The 20,558-nt window shown below is 33.3% G+C and overlaps 3 protein-coding genes across 3 annotated transcripts; 2 read left to right on the top strand and 1 right to left on the bottom strand.

The window, feature by feature from the left end:
- Positions 1-2,635: 2,635 nt before the first annotated feature.
- Positions 2,636-3,727, bottom strand: LOC106716021 (probable small nuclear ribonucleoprotein Sm D2). The gene is made up of 3 exons (XM_014509450.2): positions 3,620-3,727; positions 3,297-3,549; positions 2,636-2,859 (listed from the first exon to the last, which is right to left on the bottom strand). Coding segments are annotated over exons 1-3 (360 nt in total). The 5' UTR covers positions 3,622-3,727; the 3' UTR covers positions 2,636-2,754.
- A 1,366-nt stretch (positions 3,728-5,093) lies between these two features.
- On the top strand, positions 5,094-10,904 carry LOC106716228. Its single transcript, XM_014509711.2, has 5 exons — positions 5,094-5,252; positions 6,903-7,096; positions 7,198-7,512; positions 7,727-9,220; positions 10,020-10,904. Exons 2-5 carry the CDS (start codon positions 6,917-6,919, stop codon positions 10,260-10,262), a joined length of 2,232 nt encoding a protein of 743 aa, XP_014365197.2. The 5' UTR covers positions 5,094-5,252; positions 6,903-6,916; the 3' UTR covers positions 10,263-10,904.
- A 5,558-nt stretch (positions 10,905-16,462) lies between these two features.
- Positions 16,463-19,669, top strand: LOC106716237. The gene is made up of 5 exons (XM_045683941.1): positions 16,463-16,602; positions 16,972-17,154; positions 17,247-17,561; positions 17,826-18,965; positions 19,164-19,669. The coding sequence occupies exons 2-5, from the start codon at positions 16,978-16,980 to the stop codon at positions 19,407-19,409; spliced, it is 1,878 nt and encodes a 625-aa protein (XP_045539897.1). The 5' UTR covers positions 16,463-16,602; positions 16,972-16,977; the 3' UTR covers positions 19,410-19,669.
- The last annotated feature ends 889 nt before the right edge of the window (positions 19,670-20,558 follow it).

The raw sequence follows: 20,558 nt of genomic DNA on the forward strand, positions 1-20,558 counted from the left end.
AATATTAATTTTGAAAACTAACCTACAATATCTAGAAGACTTGGTCGTTTCTATATTTAAGTAATACAAATGAGAAAAAAAAACGAAAAGCTTAGATAAATAAAGTCTTTCTAAGCTTTCTTATAGAGTAAAGAAAATTGGGAAAGAATTAAAAATCTCACATTGATTGTCTTTGAAAGATAGTCCCTGTGTTGCCAATTAATAAAGAAAAATATAATTTAATTTTTAATCCCAATTAAAATAGAGCAATTTTGACTTCAAATTTAACTACTTTTAATTACCGAAATAATAAGGATTAGAATTCACGGACATTATTACAATGTAATTTAGCTATGTAATTAAAAAAAGTTTTCCAACTTTTATTTTTATAAAATAAAACAAGTTTAATGTTTTGAACTACAAATATGTTTTAGGCATTGTATTAGTTTCAATTATTTTAAATTCTAAGTTAAGTATTGACAACCATCATTTATCTCAGAAGAGTTTGACAAAAATAACATATAAAAATTTCATTCAAACTTCTGGTATATTGTGATAACCTAAAAAAAATGTCTATTAATTGAAAAGTACACACATAATAATTATTGTAAATACAACCAAAGAAATTGTATTTAGATTTGTTCGAAAGTTTAATGGACTTTATTAGGAATTAAGTGTATGAGTGAGTTTTTTTTTTGTAATTAGGCTTTTATGTTTATTTGGCAAGACTGTCGCACATCTATGTTACTTTATTTTATGCACATTTCATTTACTTTAAAGAATCTTAAGGCGAGCTAAAATTTAACAAGATGTCAAGATAAAAGTGACTCAAATTAAATTGTGTTTTCATTATTTATTAACCATTCCATTGCGTTAAATTAAATTTTTATTTCGTTAAATAAAATAACAAATAGCAAAACAAAAGAAAATTAAGCTAAAAAAAATAAACAATTCACATTAGTATTTGCTAAAAGTTGGTAACTGATAGCTGATTTTTACAAAAAAAAATATTGAAAAGTTGAACAGAGTACTGACTCTTGGTTGGTGTTTAAAATACACTTAGCGGCACAATTAACCGCCCACCCTTTTAAAGTGGCAAATTTTGATGTTATCGCAGTTGTAAGTTATTGGGAATAAATAAGTCAAGTGTGAAAGAAATGTAGTGACGAAAAAATCACAAACTACCCACTTACCTTTGTTTTTTTTTACGCATAAGTTGTGTGAAAGGATAAATATCGAACTTCGTCTCATTATCGTAATCGTTGCCATACTGCTTACATTGCTTCAGTGGCATTAAAAGTAACAATTTTGAGTTTGTTTTGGTTTCGTAACTTAAAGCTAGTGTTTGGATATCACAAACATGCCATTTGATGCTAATTCAGTGGCGAGAGCCGTCGCTCTTATCGACGAAGGGTTTAGTCAGCGTTACGTGGCGCGGAAGCTTGGTGTCGCACGTACCACCTTAAGGGATGCAGTGAAACGGTTTCGGGAAACTGGCTCTTATGAGCGAAGACCAGGACAGGGCCGAAAATGTTGCACCTCCTTCGTGACGACCGATTTCTTGTGACCAATGTTCTAAGAAATCGGTTCACTACAGCTGTTGAGGCACGAAACCAACTTCGTGAGGTTCGCAATGTTCAAGTGAGTGAAAGAACAGTGAGAAGAAGACTAGGAGAGAATGCCCTTGGAGCTTTTCGACCATCTCGAGTGCCACAATTGCTCGTAGGCCACCGGAGAGAAAGACTTCGTTTTTCCCGAGAGCACGCCGAATGGAATATGCAACAATGGAAGAATGTTATGTTTACTGACGAGACAAGAATATGCTTGCACGGTCCTGACGTTCGCCAGCGTGTATGCAAACGCAAGAATGAAAGGTTTGCACCATGTACTGTTGTGGAAACAGTAGGTTACCAAGGTGGCTCTATCATGATATGGGGCGGCATTACTTACAAAGCACGCACCGACTTGGTTATCTTCGAAAGAGGTGGAATAAATGCTCAGAGGTATGTAACAGAAGTGTTGGAACCTCATGTAATGCCATTTGCTCCAATTATTGGCGAAGATTTTTTATTAATGCAGGACAACGCTCGCCCCCACGTTGCTAGAGTTGTTACCGCGTACCTGGATACCGTCGGCATTCGAAAATTAACATGGCGATCCCGGAGCCCAGATTTAAATCCTATTGAACACATATGGGACAATTTAAAAAGACGTGTTCGAAGCCGCATACCAGCTCCAACCACCATAGATGAATTAAAACAATCCGTGATTGAGGAGTGGCAGAACATTCCACAAAAACAGATCAAAGATGTCATCGACAGCATGCCAAACCGTTTGATGGAAGTCATGAGGGCTAGAGGTGGAAATACGCACTATTAGAATTCATTTATTCAGCAGATTTTTTATTTTTAAGCCATTTCATCACATTTGTTAATTTACGGTCAAAGTGTTTTTCAGACTTTTTTATAAATAAAGGTAATAATTAAAAACAATATTATCTTTCATTTTACTTCAATATACCTACGTTATAAAATAACATTCACAAGTAAGGCCACAATTTTTTTTTTTCACCAAAATCGTAAAAAAAATCAAGGTGGGCGGTTAATTGTGCCGCTGAGTGTATTATGCCATCTTCAAATAAAACAAATGTTTTTAATTGCATATTTATTCAGAGAAATAGAAACTTACAAACTAGTTATTAGCTTATGCAGTAAAAGTTTTCATTGGTTCTTCGGACATTTTCATCACAAACTGTTTTTAGGATATATTCCAAAATCACTTTCCTGCAGCAGTTGCAAGGGGATTTCTTAATACTAAGATGACGGAATCACCTCGGAGGAACATTTTCGAGATGAATTTATCTTTGTTTACAGCTTTGCCCTGAAACAGAAATTATGTATTTGAAAAACAAATCTTGATGCAAGTGAGGTTGCCATATGAGGTACCTTTTAACAGAACAGAAGGTTAGGCAGAGATTACTGTTTTCCGTCTTTCTTGACTTATGCTCTTGGTACACATAACTTTATATCAAAATTAGGACAATTTCATGGATTTGTCATCATTTGGTAAGACTAGATATATGACGATTGATTAACTGAGACTACATATATATAAAACTAGCTTTTAACCGCGACTCCGTCCGCGCAGGATAAAAAAAATGGACACAAAATAAAAAGTTCCTATGTCCGTCTCCTAGTTCTAAGCTACCTCCCCATCAATTCGACCGATCTTGAGTTATAAATAGTGTAACTAACACGACTTTCTTTTATATATATAGATATACCATTTAAGTGTCAGGACAATAATAATTTAATTACCTTTTTCCCTTTACCAGTCCGAGGTACTTCGGTCCACATCTCTTTTACGTTTTCTAAAACCATGTTACAATGCCGGTCGAACGCTTTTACTCGTCCTAAAAGTTTCTTATTATTACGACAGTTTATTAATACTTGTGTGTTATTCTTGACGGACTGTGTAAGTACTGAAAGAGGACCGGTGCTAAATTCTTCTTCTTCAATTTTAGATAACTCCTCTAAAGTCATTTCTGAGCGTGGCTTGGTAGTTGTCGCCCTGATAAACAATCATGTTAGTGATATTTTCGCTTATTAAACTAAGATTTTATTGCAAAAAGATAACTTACATTGTGTCCTTAAAATCACTATATGGAGAAATAGAAGGAAAAACGTTACTTAAAATGCTTTTTGCTCGATTAAAAAATTACAACCACACTTCTACAGTTTACTTTTCTGACAGAACCACAGATATCTACTATACTAGTCAGAGACAGATAGGACACTTCTATTCTGTATAGTTTTTACGATTAATTCCACCGTTGGCGCAAAGCGCTAGCGTCGCAAAGATGGTAGTAAGGGGTTAAACGAACTCAATCTATCGATATATTTGTTAATAGTGACGTACCACAATCGATAAGATTCGAGATTCCTTTAGAATTACAATTTGATCTCGTATAATAAAACAAAGTTTTTTTAAAAATTATTTATTTTTACTCCTTAACCTATATGACTTAAATTTACTATAAGCCATAATTTGAGGTCTGCTCATTTTTAACACATATTTTTCTTCTACGTCCCCTTTTAGTATTTTATTTATTATGTTGCACCAGTTGTGTATTTGAATTCTTAATATTAAACGTATGACATATTCACGTACACATGTTTTATGCACTTTGCAACCCAGCCAGTAAAAATTGGATTTCTTTAAAATATCGTGTTTAATGCATTTCCCGATGCTTTTGCTATGCGCATAATTATTTAAATTATTATGTATCAAATTAGATACATCTCTGTATACTATAAGAAAACGCTTTGAGGGGTACGCCAAATTGCTGTTTTTAAGCTTTTTATACTCCCTATGTGCAATCCATGTGTTAATATTTTCATTTTTATTTCCTATGTATGTTTTTTGACATTCCTTACAATTAAATTTTTTTGAAATTCTTCTGCACAGATATCCAGCTATGTAAGCTGAGGAATGAACACGCACTCTTTCATTAATGGCGCTTGCTGCACAAAATGTGTTATTTTCCTGCTCTTGTTGATCTGATGGCAAGGAAATCAGACCAGGCATACAATTAAAATTTACTGGCAGATTTTCTTTGTCATCAGTACCGATATCTTCTTTTAATAAATTAAAAAAATCTACTATAGTTTCACTGTCATCTTCTTCACAGTTGGAGTATATGCTATGAGGACCCATCACATTGGAAATTAATAGAGATTTAAATGAATTTATGAATGTACATGAGTCAGGATTTACATTTCTATAATTTATAGCCCTTATTCTGCCAGATTCGGACAGAACCTTCGATGGATGAGTAGATAGACAACTGCTCTATGTAGACAGACAACACAACGCCAACAGATTACAAATGAACACCAAACTATGCACATGACTATGACAACTTAAAAAAAGAATGAAAACTCCCGTTTCCTTATTACTATAAAAATTTTAATACAAAATCTTTACAATTTAAACAAACATATATAAAACATGCAGACGATAATTTTAACAGAACCTCGGTGCAGAACTGAATTTTAAAAATAATGCAAACTCTGTGTCTATGACTCGAACACTATGGTTCAAAGTATTGCGATTGCGGGGGAATCCTATGAAATCCAAATTCGTATAAAAATATACAGCCATTTTCCTCTTTGAGTAATTCAGTTTAGTAACCTAATCAGTTGTGTGCAGAAGCAAGAAAAGTAATGTCCTAAAATATAAACGTTTTCTCACATACATCGGACTTGTAACAAGTAAGTACTCGGTTGCACCTAATTAATTCTTTAGTCAGTTTTCATTTGTTTCATTTTTGTCAATTTGTGGAATCAAACATAGCCTTCGTTATCGACACATTTCTGGATTATTAGTTCTGAATTAAATTACAACCTTTTAAGTACTTATTGCAACGATAAAACGTTATTACCAATTTTATGAAATATAAGAAATATTTAAACTGAAAATATTGTTGCGTAATTTAAATCACTATTTATGGTAAAAAATCATTTTCAGCCTTCTATGAGATTCTAATTTATATTCAAGTTTGTTTTTTATATTATTTAATTAAATTTGTAAATCCAAGACCTGCCCTATATCAGACCAGTTTTGTTTTAAGAATAGTTTTTCCCATTTGAAAAACATGTAGTTAGTGTAGTAATTTTTTGTAAAAGTTTAATTAAACATTTTAATGCCAAAATCTATTTTAATAGAATTATTTTTTCCATCTACCCCTTTTTATTGCTGTTACATCACATTTAATGGTTACCTGAGTAAGTGTATAATATTAAATAAAAATAGTGTTCAATTTGAAACACATTCTTCATGTTCTTAATTTAGTTAAGAGAGAGAAAGTAATTAAAAAATTAAAACACAATACTTTTTAATTCTAACGCTAATTTATAAGAATAATTATAGTAACTATATTTGGAAAAGTAGGTATGGATTGTGTGAAAGAGTATATGCGTAAGAAGGGAGTAAATTCAGATATGACAGCTGATAGAGATGTATGGAGGAGTAGTACATACTGTGCCGACCCTCCATAGGGATAAGGGCAGGTTGATGATGAGGATGATATTCATTGTATTAAAGATCTAAAACTAATAAATATTTGTTTCATAAAAATATTTTTAACACTTCCTAACAGATCTACAATGTCATAAATATTGTAAGAGCAGTGTTTATATATTATAATTGACATCTGATCTTGGAACAATAAGAAAATTAAGCTATTAATTTTTGACATTATAACTATACTATAGTCAGCTAGTATTTGTGGTGGTAATTCCTACCTCAGCAATCCCAATTATGTATTGGATTTTATGGGATTTTCTATTCATCAGTTCTACATCAACGGCAAGGTCACATAGTATTTTACATTGTATTGGGCAAAAACACATGCCCATCACCGCACCCGTCAGTTAACAGCATTCCCTAATGCCTGATATACTTTATGCCAGTAGCGCTCAAAATCAGTACTGGCTTGCAACTGACATAGACACCCACTGATGCTAGTGAGCAAGCCAGTCCAATGACTGAGATAGCATTCTACTTTTGAGGCCAGTTCCATCATTCCGATGCAACAGGGATAATGTAACAAACGCAAATGCAACTGGCATAATGTAGATGGATAATTTTACCTGGACTGCCATCATCATCTGACATCTTATAGTGGACTGGCATAATATAAACAACTACGCCAAAACAGTCCATACCAGACCAGCTATACTGTTCTACTGTGGCATAATGCAAACCAGGCATAACGGTCCAGAGTCGACCCGTTTCGAATTATTTTGTAACTTTAAATCAATGCAAACATCAACATATACGACGTCTTTTATTAAAACTGGTGTAGGCTGATTTGAACGGGGACCTTCACATAATTTTTTATTCTTTTGATATCATTTTAGGGGAGGTACTAAGAATGTTGTCTACGTTGAGTGCTAGCGGCGTGTTCAGCAGCAGCGTGGACTACTTCTGTCTGGTGTGCGAGTCTCGGCTTAGGGACGGGGCTGACGCCACCGCACACATCGCCAAGCCTGTGCACACTAAGAACTTTCTCACTACTGAATACTTTGGAAATCAACAAGAATGTGTGAGAAAGGTAAGCTGTTCCTGATGTCACTGTCATATGAAGTTCTTCTTTCAGACTTAGTTGTGAGCTTGCATGTGAGGATTGAAATACAATTACTCCTTCCTTTACAGATAAAAAAATGGTATTTGTGCGAGTTGTGCAACGTGCTGTTGCCGACTGCGGCTAGGGTGCGCCTGCACGTGGCAGAGGCGCGGCACGCGGAGCATAGAGTTGCGCGGGCAGTGCAGCGGAACGCGGACAGAGTCCTCGCTTTCGCCAGCTTGCAGCTTGAAGACAGCGCGTGGAATGGAATCTTAGATGACACATGCGCTATCTGCAATACGGAGTTCGACGACGAAAACATTCACAGGAACGAGACGAGCCACATATTGAAGCTGATTCAAAGCAAAATCGAATATGATGAAAATCAAAACCTTTATCGTCTGGTAAGTCTATTATATCCAAACAAGGGTTTTAAAATTTTGATTTTTTGTAGTTTACTGTCTGACCATTATATAATTCCTACCTTACAGTACTTCCCTACAGTTGGAACAGAACATTGTAACATTCAAATTCGGACTTGTTTCTTGTTTGAAAGTAAATTATTTTTCAGAGGTTTCATCAAATGTTTACATAAATACTGTATTATTTATTTTTCAGGTTGATGAGTCTTCTTTTCAATGCCTAACCTGTAATATGGTCTTGGCTTTGAACTCGATTGATGAACATTTCAATGAAATCGAACATAAAGAACGCTATCAACGTTGTTGCGATAATTTTAAAATTGCTGAAAATACTGCAACAAGCCATACAATTGATAGTTCTAAAAACACGAAAAACGATAACAATTGCAACGAAAAAGTTGCAATTAAAATTACAGATAGAACAGAAACTTTAGATGTCTTAAATTCAATAGATAAAAATAAAACTATCATTCCATGCGATGAAAAATCTGAAATTAAAACATCAACTATAAACTCAGATGTTACTAAAACCGAACAAAATACTACGAAAGAAAATTCTAAACAGTCGGATCCTGTGAAATCAGTCCCTGTGGATGACTCAGAAATATGTAAAATTTTAAATGCAACGGATTATATAACAAGAGATGAAAATGGAAAGACCTGGTGTATCCTATGTAATTGGGTAATGGACCCTTTTGCTATAAAGAATCACATAAATGATCAACATCATCAAACAATATTGAAATTGCATAAAAAACGTCTTTCAACTCTCAATTCTGAGAAGAAATTAACTGGTAATACACCAATCATAAAAAGTGATATTAACACTATAAAAAATACAGAAAACATCGAAAAGGAAAGCATTTTGAATGCAGTTGAGAAATTCCAAAAAAATAACATCAATATAAATTTTGAAATTGAAACTGCAGTGTGTAAGAAGTGTTCAAAGCAATTAGATTTTAATTCACAAGCTATTGAAAATCATATTCAGGAACATGCAAAAATTAAAAACAAAAAGAATGACCGAAAAGGAATCCAGATTACATCAGGTTTGGAACTTACAAAGGATATGAAACCATCTAATAAAGAAACATCTTTATATACAACACCTGTTAAAGTTACAAAGAAAGAAAAGCAGGAACAGATAAAAGATACAACAGATGCAAAGATAAAAAAAGAATCATCACCTTTGTTGGATTATAATGAATTGGAGAAGTACGCAGAACAAAATCATATGACATACAAATTTGACAAACATAATGAAAACAAAGTTCATTGCAACAAATGTAATATTGACATAACTCCATCTATGAAATTAGTAAAGGAACATGTTGAAGGAGTAGATCATAAAAAAAAGTTAAACGAAGAACCTTCACAAGTGAATATTACATCAAAAGCAAAGCAAATAGATAAAGAAGTTAATCTTCTTAAAATTCCAACAAGTTCTTTCGTTGTGTCTGCAGTTACTGTTGATTCATTGCAGAAAGAAATTATCATTAATGAAAAATTTTGTATAAATATGCTTAGTTTTGTTTATATGACTAAGCATAAAAATGGACTAAGGTGTATTGTGTGCGATTGCAATGTTTCTTTTCAGGATTTCAAAGTACATTTGGAAGTAGCTAAACATGAAACTATAGTGGATAGAAGTTTGGTGGTAATTGAGCTGGAAAATGAATTTATAAGAGAGGTAGGTTTCAGAAATTATTTTGTTACATTAGTCATTGTAAATTTCAATCTTATATATAAAATTCTCGTGTCACAGGGTTGGAACTTAAACTCCTCCGAAACGGCTTGACCGATTCTCATGAAATTTTGTGAGCATATTCAGTAGGTCTGAGAATCGGCCAACATCTATTTTTCATAAACCTTCCCCCCCCCCATTTAGTTTTTTTTTTAACTGTGCGCGGACGGAGTCGCGGGCGACAGCTAGTCTTTTTATCAAAATGTAAATTTTATGCTAGTTAAGTAATTCAGTGCCCACATTGATGTCACAATAGAGTATATAATAGTTTTATTTGTTTTGTAATTTTTTAAAAGAATGTCTAAACATTTTTCAATCCAAATTAAACATTTTAACCATAGACAATCTTCACATTTTACTGTAAAACTTGTAAAGACTATATTATTTTCGACACAATTTTCTTTCTCATTTAATTGTCCAAAATGAGCTCTATATTTAATGTCACTTAACTTTATCTCACAATTTTTTTCGAAATAACTAAAAAAAAATCACACTAGAAATACAGAGCTCAGTCGTAGTTTAGGAGCTAAGGCTCCCATATGATTGTGTAAAAGAGTCTCACAAAAAAGCATTTATTATTCCAAATTGTGATGGTCGCCCATTGGTATAAATTTCTCTGCAATTATGCACTTCTCTACATTAACTTTAACTAATTTTAACTTCATCTGTTTGCAGTTTCCTTAAAAAGTACAAAGTTTTCTCTCCACATATTAATATAATGATTTCAAATTGTCTTATGTTACAGCACAAACCGGGTTGTTACCATTGTGGTTACTGCAATATCCCATGTCAGTCATGGGCCGCTATGGAGTCTCACTTGCAGACTATTGACCACAAGAACTGTAGAATTGCAGCTCAATGGCGGCTGCAGCAATTGTTACCAGAAATCGCCAAACAACGCAAAGAAAAGGAAATGCAAGAAAAGTTCATGATCCATATGATGTTAGGCAGCCGTGGATGGCATGGTTATAACAGTGATAGTGATTAAATAAGATCCCATTTTCACTAAAGTCAAGTGGAAAATGACATTTAACACGATAACTGCCACATCAGGCACCAATGCTTGACAGATATGGTATCTGTTAGGGCCATGTCAGTCACGAGTGCCTGACGCAAACGCATGTAATTCAAAAATTCAAATGAACCCAGGGAGCTGTCAAGCACCTTTCGGGGCTTTTTCTCTATTGAAATTGACTGACAAGGCCCCCAACGAACTATATTCATCTTGGGCTAACATTTTTACATGTAGAACTGGTTTTTATGTACATAAACTTTTTAAGGAAAATAAATACAAATAATTGATGTCAATATAACACCAAAAACAAAAAAAAAGAAAATGCCATCATCAAAATTATGCTATGGCAGTTAACGTGTTAACTTGTAGTACTTTGGGGGCGATACTTTCCAAGTTTGAATTTTTAGATTTAAGGTATTTTACCAAGCTTTAGATGATTACAGGACAAAAAAAAATATTTATCTGCTTTGAATACCAATTGTGCTTTACACAGGAAATGTTGTAACATTTGATAAAATTGGAGTTATCACATTTCCCATTTGCACCACAGCAATTAATTCTCAATTTTGAGAATCAATTCAGTGAATATAGACAGTGTTAAATTTAAACCTTTTAAATACTACAATTTCATATTTGGATAAATAACGTTTTACTAATTTTGTTTAAAATTGGCAACAAATGTTATATATCTTGAGATATTTTTTTGTGTAAGTTTTAGGTGTTATGTGTAACAGATAAGAAAAACTATTTTTATGATTTTTTTTAGAAGTTATTGTAAGACTTTGGCTTTATTTAGTACCATGCTGCGAGAGAACAAAAGAATATTGTTAGAACTTTGATAATAATTACTAAAAATAAAAACATTACATTATTTTATATAACATGCTATAACTATGATGCTTCCACATTTTAAAAACTTAATATTACCTTACTAAACTTACATTTGATTACAAAACTTTATGGATTTTTATTGCGCAACTACATAAAATTAAAATTCAACAATATCCTATCCTACATCTTTCCCTTCCCTTCCCGGCCTCATCCAGAGGCAGACCCAAAACTAGATAGACATGAGTGAGTGACAAGTCTCAAATGAAGATGTCGAGGACAGGGCGAGGTGGAGGAAACTGATTGGAAAAGCCGACCCCACCACCATGTGGGATACGAGCTAGGCAGAGAGAGAGAATATCCTATGAATGTTCTAACTCTTCAATTAACATGGCGGCCCAAGGTCATCTGTATGCTGCGTAGTGACTCGCAAGAGGTTAAGAACCGTTTGTATAACGGCAGACAGTAACATAGGCTGGTTTTACAGTCACGCCGCTAGACGCGCCGTTGGACAGCGCGCTGTTGGACAGCGCGCGTTTGAACAGCGGTGCACCAAAAAACGACATTAGTACGGCGCGTTTCGCTGCTGTGAGACAGTCGTGTACAAACAGATACAAAATGAACGGCAATGCGGTTAGAGTACTGGCTATTTACTTTTTATGGAAAAAAAGGCAACAAAAACGTCGAAGAACAGTAGGTGTTGATCCTTATAACGCTACAAGGTTACTGAGAGGCGAACACGTAACATCTTTCTCTGATTTACGAGAAAATAGTTATAAATTTTATAAATATTTTCGCCTATCAACCAGCAGTTTCGACGAATTACTGTGCAAGTTAGAGTTTTCTTTACGAAGATCTTTATTCTTATCCTTATAAAATTTTTCTTATAAAAATCATCGGCCGGGTCCCATAAACATCTTCTAATTCGCACTTCGTCAATTACTCGACCCGTATCGATGTGATTCATTTTGTACACAACAGTACCTAACGGCACGTCTCAACGGCGTGAGACTAAAACGCACAATGGCCGTAGAAGCGCACGAGCGGCGCGCGCTTCGACCGCGCCGCGCGAATAGGACGCGTTCAACGAACGGCGCTGCTCAAGCGCGCGAATTTGAAACGCTACTAATACCCCAATACATATCCGAGCGCGCGCGCTCCGACGGCGCTGCCGAAACGCGTGACTGTAAAACCAGCCATAGTCTCATTAATTAAAGAAACCCTAAACTTAAATAACAATAATTTAAACAGTAATAAAATCATAATTAACTTTAAGCTTTTTTTCTGCCAGAACACATCAACTCTTAATATCTGACGCAAAAAAATACCACCCTATCCTGTAAATGTATGACTATATAGATATATAGCTAGCGTTGCCATGTGTCCGGATAAAGCCGGACATAGGTAGGCTTTTTGATTGTGTGTCCGGCCAAAACAAACAGTTTTTCGGCTTTTGTAAGGCTTTTTACATTGCCCAAACGAGAGTGTACCTATTAATACTGAAACAAAATCCTAAATAATATAGGATGTCCGGCCAAACTGGCTGGTCTGTACGACTAGTAGGTTTGGCGACCTGGCAACCCTATATAGGTGTAGCTATAATCGCAGGCTAACTATAAAGCTTCAATCTACCTCTATCTCTCCTATAGTTTTATTATCCTATAACTATGTAGTTTAAAATAAAAGCGCAAGCTAAAAGGTGGCAAACACGCAGCACCATATTTGGCTAAAGTTAGAGCCGGTTTTAACAATGGTATAGCCCGCATCTGCTGGAGCACGAATGGCAAGCTCACGTCACCCGTTGAAATATCACAAACCAACCAGCAAAAGCGGTTGCCTACGTGAAAAGAGGTTGCCACAAAAAGAAAACAAAAAAGGCAACATCTTAACCTATAAAACATATGAAAATATGAAATAGTCTTATTTACATTAGTAACTCGTAAATTCCACTATAGCAAATTCTGGTAAAACGAATGAGGTACGATTGTGTCGTACTGGTTTTACTATTTTCAATATATTAAATTCTTTTATGTAAAAGGTAAAAAAAAGTTATTTTTTATTAAACTACTGTAAATAAAAAAAATAGGAAGTTGATTGACCTCCGTGAAGTTGGCCCCCTCACTTTAATTTTTTTAACTTTTTTTTACGCAAATCGTTTGAGAATCGTTTGAGAGGGTTTGAGAGAAAAGAAATATCGTTTGAGAGTTCCTACTTTCTCCGTAAAAACAATTTCAAATTCTAGTGTTAAGTTGACCCCCTCACTTTACTTTTTTTTATTTTTTTCAATGCGAATCGTTAGAGAGTCGTTTGAGAGACATTAAGAGAAAAGAAATATCGTTTGAGAGTTTTTACTTTTTCTGTAATAAATATTTTAATTCTGGGCATCGAAAGTTACAAATCGATTTTCCTTTTTTTCCGAATTAAATATGGCAATCATGCACTTGGACGTTTCAAATTTATTGTGTAGGTAGAGAATGGTAAGAGAGTGATTGAGAGAAAAGAGAAATCGTTTGAGAGTTAATACTTTTTCTGAAATATATATTTCAATGTCGGAATCGAAAGTAACAAATCGATTTTCCTTTTTTTCCGAAATAATTATGGCAATCATGCACTTAGACGTTTCAAATTTATTGTGTAGGTAGAGAATGCTTAGAGAGTGATTGAGAGAAAAGAGAAATCGTTTGAGAGTTAATACTTTTTCTGAAAAATATATTTCAATGTCGGAATCGAAAGTTACTAATCGATTTTTCTTTTTTTCCGAAATTATTACGGCAATCATGAACTTAGACGTTTCAAATTTATTGTGTAGGTAGAGAATGATTAGAGAGTGATTGAGAGAAAAGAGAAATCGTTTGAGAGTTAATACTTTTCCTGAAATAAATATTTCAATTTCTGAATCGAAAGTAACAAATCGATTTTCCTTTTTTTCCGAAATAATTATGGCAATCATGCACTTAGACGTTTCAAATTTATTGTGTAGGTAGAGAATGCTTAGAGAGTGATTGAGAGAAAAGAGAAATCGTTTGAGAGTTAATACTTTTTCTGAAAAATATATTTCAATGTCGGAATCGAAAGTTACTAATCGATTTTTCTTTTTTTCCGAAATTATTACGGCAATCATGAACTTAGACGTTTCAAATTTATTGTGTAGGTAGAGAATGATTAGAGAGTGATTGAGAGAAAAGAGAAATCGTTTGAGAGTTAATACTTTTTCTGAAATATATATTTCAATGTCGGTATCGAAAGTTCCAAATCGATTTATTTTTATTTCGAATTAAATATGGCAATCATGCACTAAGACGTTTCAAATTTATTGTATAGGTAGAGAATGCTTAGAGAGTAATTGAGAGAAAAGAGAAATCGTTTGAGAGTTAATACTTTTTCTGAAATAAATATTTCAATTTCGGAATCGAAAGTAACAAATCGATTGTCCTTTTTTCCGAATTAAATATGGCAATCATCCACTTAGAGGATTCAATTTTTTTTTTGTAGGTAGAGAATGCTTATAGAGTAATTAAAAAAAAACAGAAATCGTTTGAGAGTTAATACTTTTTCTGAAAAAAATATTTCACTGTCGGAATCGAAAGCTACAAATCGATTTTCCTTTTTTCCGAATTAAATATGGGAATCATGAGGATAAACGATTCAAATTTATTGTGTAGGTAGAGAATGGTTATAGATTGATTTAAAGAAAAGAGAAATCGTTTGAGAGTTAATACTTTTTCTGAAATAAATATTTCAATTTTTGAGATTTGTAAGTTTTTGAAAATCGATTTGTTACTTACGATTCCGAAATTGAAATATTTATTTCAGGAAAAGTATCTACTCTCAAACGATTTCTCTTTTCTCTCAATCACTGCCTAATCATTCTCTACCTATACAAAAAATTTGAAACGACTAAGTGCATGATTGCCATAATTATTTCGGAAAAAAAGAAAAATCGATTAGTAACTTTCGATTCCGACATTGAAATATATATTTCAGAAAAAGTATTAACTCTCAAACGATTTATCTTTTCTCTCAATCACTCTCTAAGCATTCTCTACCTACACAATAAATTTGAAACGTCTTAGTTCATGATTGCCATATTTAATTCGTAATAAAAGGAAAATCGATTTGTAACTTTCGATTCCGACATTGAAATATTTATTTCAAAAAAAGTATTAACTCTCAAACGATTTCTGTTTTCTCTCAATCACTCTATTACCATTCTCTGTCTACACCATAAATTTAAATCGTCTAAGTGCATGATTGCCATATTTAATTCGGAAAAAAAGGAAAATCGATTTGTAACTTTCGATGCCTAGAATTAAAATATTTATTACAGAAAAAGTAAAAACTCTCAAACGATATTTCCTTTCTCTTAATGTCTCTCAAACGACTCTCTATCGATTCGCATTGAAAAAAATAAAAAAAAGTAAAGTGAGGGGGCCAACTTCACACTAGAATTTGAAATTGTTTTACGGAGAAAGTAGGAACTCTCAAACGATATTTCTTTTCTCTCAAACCCTCTCAAACGATTCTCAAACGATTTGCGTAAAAAAAAGTTAAAAAAATTAAAGTGAGGGGGCCAACTTCACGGAGGTAGTTGATTGGTGTTTGGCCTGCGACATAAACAAATACAATTCTACTCTATGGTTATAAAAATCAGCTATTTTATGATCTTTGCCAATTGATAAAAAACTCAGAATAAGAATGTACTTAGTCCTGGTTAGGAATGTTAACAGAGTGGAAAAATCGATTTTTACAATTTTTGTTAAAATCGATTTTTGAAGAAAAAATAATCGATTTTAGTCTTTCAACCTCACATATTCCCATACAAACTTTCATCTCCTATTCCCTAATGTTATTTTGCTCCCTTGAGGGTAAAACTTATACAAATTTTGAACATCATATTTATTTATATCAAATTAACAGCCTATAAATAAGTTTCAAGCTTCTATCTGTAAAATTGATGATACTTCCATAAAATTTCCCATCCCCGCAACCGCTTGCAAATCTTTTTTTTCTTTAAAAAGTAGCCTTAATGTCCTTTATCAGGCTCTAGACTATCTTTGTACCAAATTTAATTTAAATTGGTTCAGCAGTTTTAGCATGAAAGCGAGACAGACAGAGTTGTTTTCTCATTAACATGTAGTAAAAAAACGCGTTTCATCGATAGCGCTGTTTGAAAAATCGATTAAATTATAAAATTGACTTTTGAAAAAAATAATCGTTCCGTAAAAATCGAAGAAAATTTTAATAATCGATTTAAAAAAAAAAATTTAGCATCCCTAGTCCTGGTAAACGAAAATGACTTATATCTGTATTTGCTGTAACAGGGGGATCCCCATGTTGCCTTTTATATTCATCTTTAGCTCTTGCGTGGTTTTCAATTTTATTTGTTAAGTAGCTTTGTTGTGGTGTAGACAGCTTATCAAATTAATTTAGAAATCAGTTTGTTAAACCTAAATAAGTGTAGTGGGCTCGATCGTCGTATGTTATAGTAAGTTTTTTGCAGTAATTGTTCTTAAACATTTAAAAGTTTTAAGCAAATTTTTAACTACATTGTAACAAAGTAATGATTCATTACGCTAGCTACAAGTTATTAAAAAAAATACTTTAACGATGTTTGTAATGCTCTAATGTCGATTAATGTTAATGTAAATTTAAAATTTGTTGTCACATCGGTATTGGTTACATATTTGATAATAGCGAGAGATTGGTTCCAGCTTTTCGCGTGTAGATTTTGTATTTAGTATAACGTTAGACACCTACGCCATCTATTTTCTGATGTAATGTGCAGGGATTATTTCTCGTTACAATCTTTGTTTCGGTTCCCATAGTTTTCAATGTTTTTTTTTTCGGTGAATAGAAAACAATGTCATCATTGAGTGCTAGCGGCGTGTTCAGCAGCTGCGTGGACTACTTCTGTCTGGTGTGCGAGTCTCTGCTTAGGGATGGGGCTGACGCCGCCGCACACGTCGCCAAGCCTGTGCACACCAAGAACTTTCTCACTACTGAATACTTCGGAAATCAACAAGAATGCGTGAGAAAGGTAAGCTGTTCCTGTCATATGAAGTTCTTCTTTCAGTCTTTGTTGTGGGTTTGCATGTGAGGATTGAAATCCAATTGTTCTTTCCTTAACAGATAAAAAAATGGTATTTGTGCGAGTTGTGCAACGTGCTGTTGCCTACTGCGGCCCGAGTGCGCCTGCACGTGGCGGAGGCGCGGCACGCGGAGCATAGGGCTGCGCGGGTGGTGCAGCGGCGCGCGGACAGAATCCTCGCCTTCGCGAGCGTGCAGCTTAAAGACAGCGCGTGGAATGGCATCTTGGATGACACGTGCGCCATCTGCAATACGGAGTTTGACGACGAACACATTCACAGGAACGAGACGAGCCACATATTGAAGCTGATTCAAAGCAAAATCGAATACGATGAAAATCAAAACCTTTATCGTCGGGTAAGTACATATTTCATTATTATCTAAGTAGATCCAGAAATAGCTATAATGGCATATGTGAATACTGTGTTCAAAGTAGAAATGTTAACCAATTAAAAGTTTCTTTATAATAGGAAGCTCTACTATTATCTGAGTATTCCTTATGTATCTATTCAACTGACTACAACTGAAGTAGGTTACTAGACTTGATTTGACTTAATTTAAAAACTGACTGATTTGTCAAAGTACTATGATTTAAAATATTTAAAATTCAATATTTTTCAGGTGGATGATAATACTTTTCATTGTATAACATGCAATAAGCTTGTTGCATTCAACTCAATAGATGTTCATTTTAATGATGATGAACATAAAAAACTTTACCAAAGTTTTTGTGAAGAAAGCAAATTTAATTCAGATGAGAGTAAAGAGGAAATTGAGGCAGAAAATGCTGAATCACATATTGAAAGATCAGAAAACATTGAAAATGTTGAAAAAAATGAGTTCATAAATGATAAAGAACATTCAGAAATAGATAAAAATGAAAAAAATGTTATTCAACAGATAAACACTAAAAAAATTATAGAAATATTTGATACTGTAAAGATTGATGAAGATGAAAATTCTAAGATTAATTTAGAAAATGATGATATTTTGAGTTCCATTGAAAACTTTAATAGAAACAATATAAGTATAAATGTTGAATTGAAAACTGCAACATGCAAGAAATGCGAAAAAGATTTGGATTTTCAGATGAAATCAATAAAAGACCATATTTTGGAACATGAAATGAATAATGAAATAGAAGATTTTGAAACCACTAAAGTTAAATCTGACACAGAACTTACAGAAGAAATGCCAAATGGAAAGACATCACCTGCGGCAACAGTAAAAAACGAACAGGAATTTAAAAAAGTTAGAGGGAAAAAAATAAAAGAACATAAATCTAATTTTGAAGCAAAACAATTTGCAAACGAAAATGATATGACTTACTTAGACAGTGAGGATAAGGTTTATTGCATTAAATGTAAAGTAAATATACCAACATCTTTAAAATGCTTGCAAGACCATGTGGCTGGTTCTGCTCATTTGAAAGCTATTAATAAACAACATTTAGAGGTTGTATTATACAAAAATGATAATGAATCTAATGAAGAACATACAAATAAAATTGCAGCTGAAGATTTTGTACAAAATAAACTTTTCATAGATGGAATCTCCAAATGTGTGGTTATCAACGACACTATATGCATAAGTGTGCTCAGTTCCGAGTTAATGTTAGAAGAGAATAATAAATTGAAATGTTTCATCTGTGAGCAAAAGTTGTTCATGCATGATTTCGAGTCCCATATAAAACAGTACCACCATAATAAAATGTCTTCAAAGTGTTTTGTACTTGAACTTTCGAGCGAGTTTATAAGAGAGGTAAGCAATCATTTGCAATTATTTCCTTGAAATCTATTAATCAAGATATTATCCTTTTATTTAAATGAAGTTTTGTATTAAAAATTAGTTTGTATTAGTTATAAATGTAGGTTTTATAGAATTAAAAAAAAAAAATTATATAACTAAGAACAACGATATCTAGTTGCGACATTTTTCTAATTAACTCCTTTGTTATAGATTAAGCCACAATGCTTTCACTGCGGCTACTGCAATAACCTGCACTCACCATGGTCTGCGATGCTAAAACACATACAGTCTGCAGACCACAGGGAAAGTAGATCTTCAGCGCATATACGTTTGCAACGCTTAATGCCAGAAATTATTCAACACCGCAGACAACAACAACTCAATCGGATGATGGCGGCTTTCGGATTCATGTTTGGTGCAAACAGGAGACGTTACTATGACAGTGATAGTGATTAAATTTATAGTTCATTACAGAGGGTCTATTGCTTGTCAACAAGCGCCTTCGTAACGTCAACGACAAAATATGTCACTCTATATATCTCTATGGATGGATAGGTTATCGCTTGGAAATTACAGATTTTGCTTCGTTTCAATTTGAACACGTCTAATGATGTTACGTGGCAGTTAAATCTATCTATATTATAGTTCGGACCCACACCACCGCTACAAACTGTTATTGGTGATATGGTGAAAATCAAATAGGCACAAAATACTACCACTTATAGCCAGTCCATTTATAGAGGTCAGTGCTTGTATGAGATTTGTTGGTGTACTTTACGCCTATTTAAAGGGGCGCTGCATAAATTTAAATACAGAATCTATTGATGACGTGACGAAAATGTTCTCACAAATATTCGTGCTAGGCCCTCTGATCTTTATTTGTACCCGATTTATACTCTGGAATATATTGTTAATTAAAAATATAAATACAAATCATTTCACTAACTAATCTACTAACATTTATAAAATGTAAATTAATTTACAGCTCGATTTTTTTTCCTTTTTATAGCGCTTTATGGGTCAATCAACCTATGTATAAGTAATGATTGGAATTGATCCAGAAGTTAATTCATAGTTATATAGCATTTTATTTCATTATTTTATTAATTTGTTTGTGGATAGGTAATATTTTTAAAATCTGATTATTTTAAATCAAAAATCCTTCTGTATACAACTTTATTACAATAAAAATACATATTCAAAATATTAGTGTATTATTTTTACCTTAGCTGGCTGTTCGAATTATTTAAGATTTGTTTTATGTTTACTAGCTTTTACCCGCGACTCCGTCTGCGCGGAATAAAAAAAAAAAAAAAAGAAAACGGGGTAAAAATTATCCTATGTCCTATTCCTGGTTCTAAGCTACCTGCTCACCAATTTTCAGTCAAATCGATTCAGCCGTTCTTGAGTTATAAGTGGTGTAACTAACACAACTTTCTTTTATATATATAGATAGAAGATATATTTATTGGTTTGTATGAAAGTATATTTAAAAAAAAAATTACAGATGTCGCAATTTTTTTCGAATATTAAAGCCACTTATAGTTCTGCAATCTACGTCGTTTGATATAAATCTCTGTGTTAGTTATTTAAAAGGTTTATTTT

Source organism: Papilio machaon, chromosome 24 (genome assembly GCF_912999745.1).
Source record: "Papilio machaon chromosome 24, ilPapMach1.1, whole genome shotgun sequence".
Taxonomy (NCBI): Eukaryota; Metazoa; Arthropoda; class Insecta; order Lepidoptera; family Papilionidae; genus Papilio; species Papilio machaon.

Coding starts and splice junctions, on each gene's coding strand:
- LOC106716021 (XM_014509450.2), bottom strand. Junction 2,860..3,296: donor GGACTGGTAAAGGGAAAAAG/GTAATTAAATTA, acceptor TTTCTGTTTCAG/GGCAAAGCTGTAAACAAAGA.
- LOC106716228 (XM_014509711.2), top strand. CDS start 6,917: ATGTTGTCTACGTTGAGTGCTAGCGGCGTGTTCAGCAGCAGCGTGGAC. Junction 7,513..7,726: donor ATCAAAACCTTTATCGTCTG/GTAAGTCTATTA, acceptor TTTATTTTTCAG/GTTGATGAGTCTTCTTTTCA. Junction 9,221..10,019: donor AAAATGAATTTATAAGAGAG/GTAGGTTTCAGA, acceptor CTTATGTTACAG/CACAAACCGGGTTGTTACCA.
- LOC106716237 (XM_045683941.1), top strand. CDS start 16,978: ATGTCATCATTGAGTGCTAGCGGCGTGTTCAGCAGCTGCGTGGACTAC. Junction 17,155..17,246: donor AACAAGAATGCGTGAGAAAG/GTAAGCTGTTCC, acceptor TTTCCTTAACAG/ATAAAAAAATGGTATTTGTG. Junction 18,966..19,163: donor CGAGCGAGTTTATAAGAGAG/GTAAGCAATCAT, acceptor CCTTTGTTATAG/ATTAAGCCACAATGCTTTCA.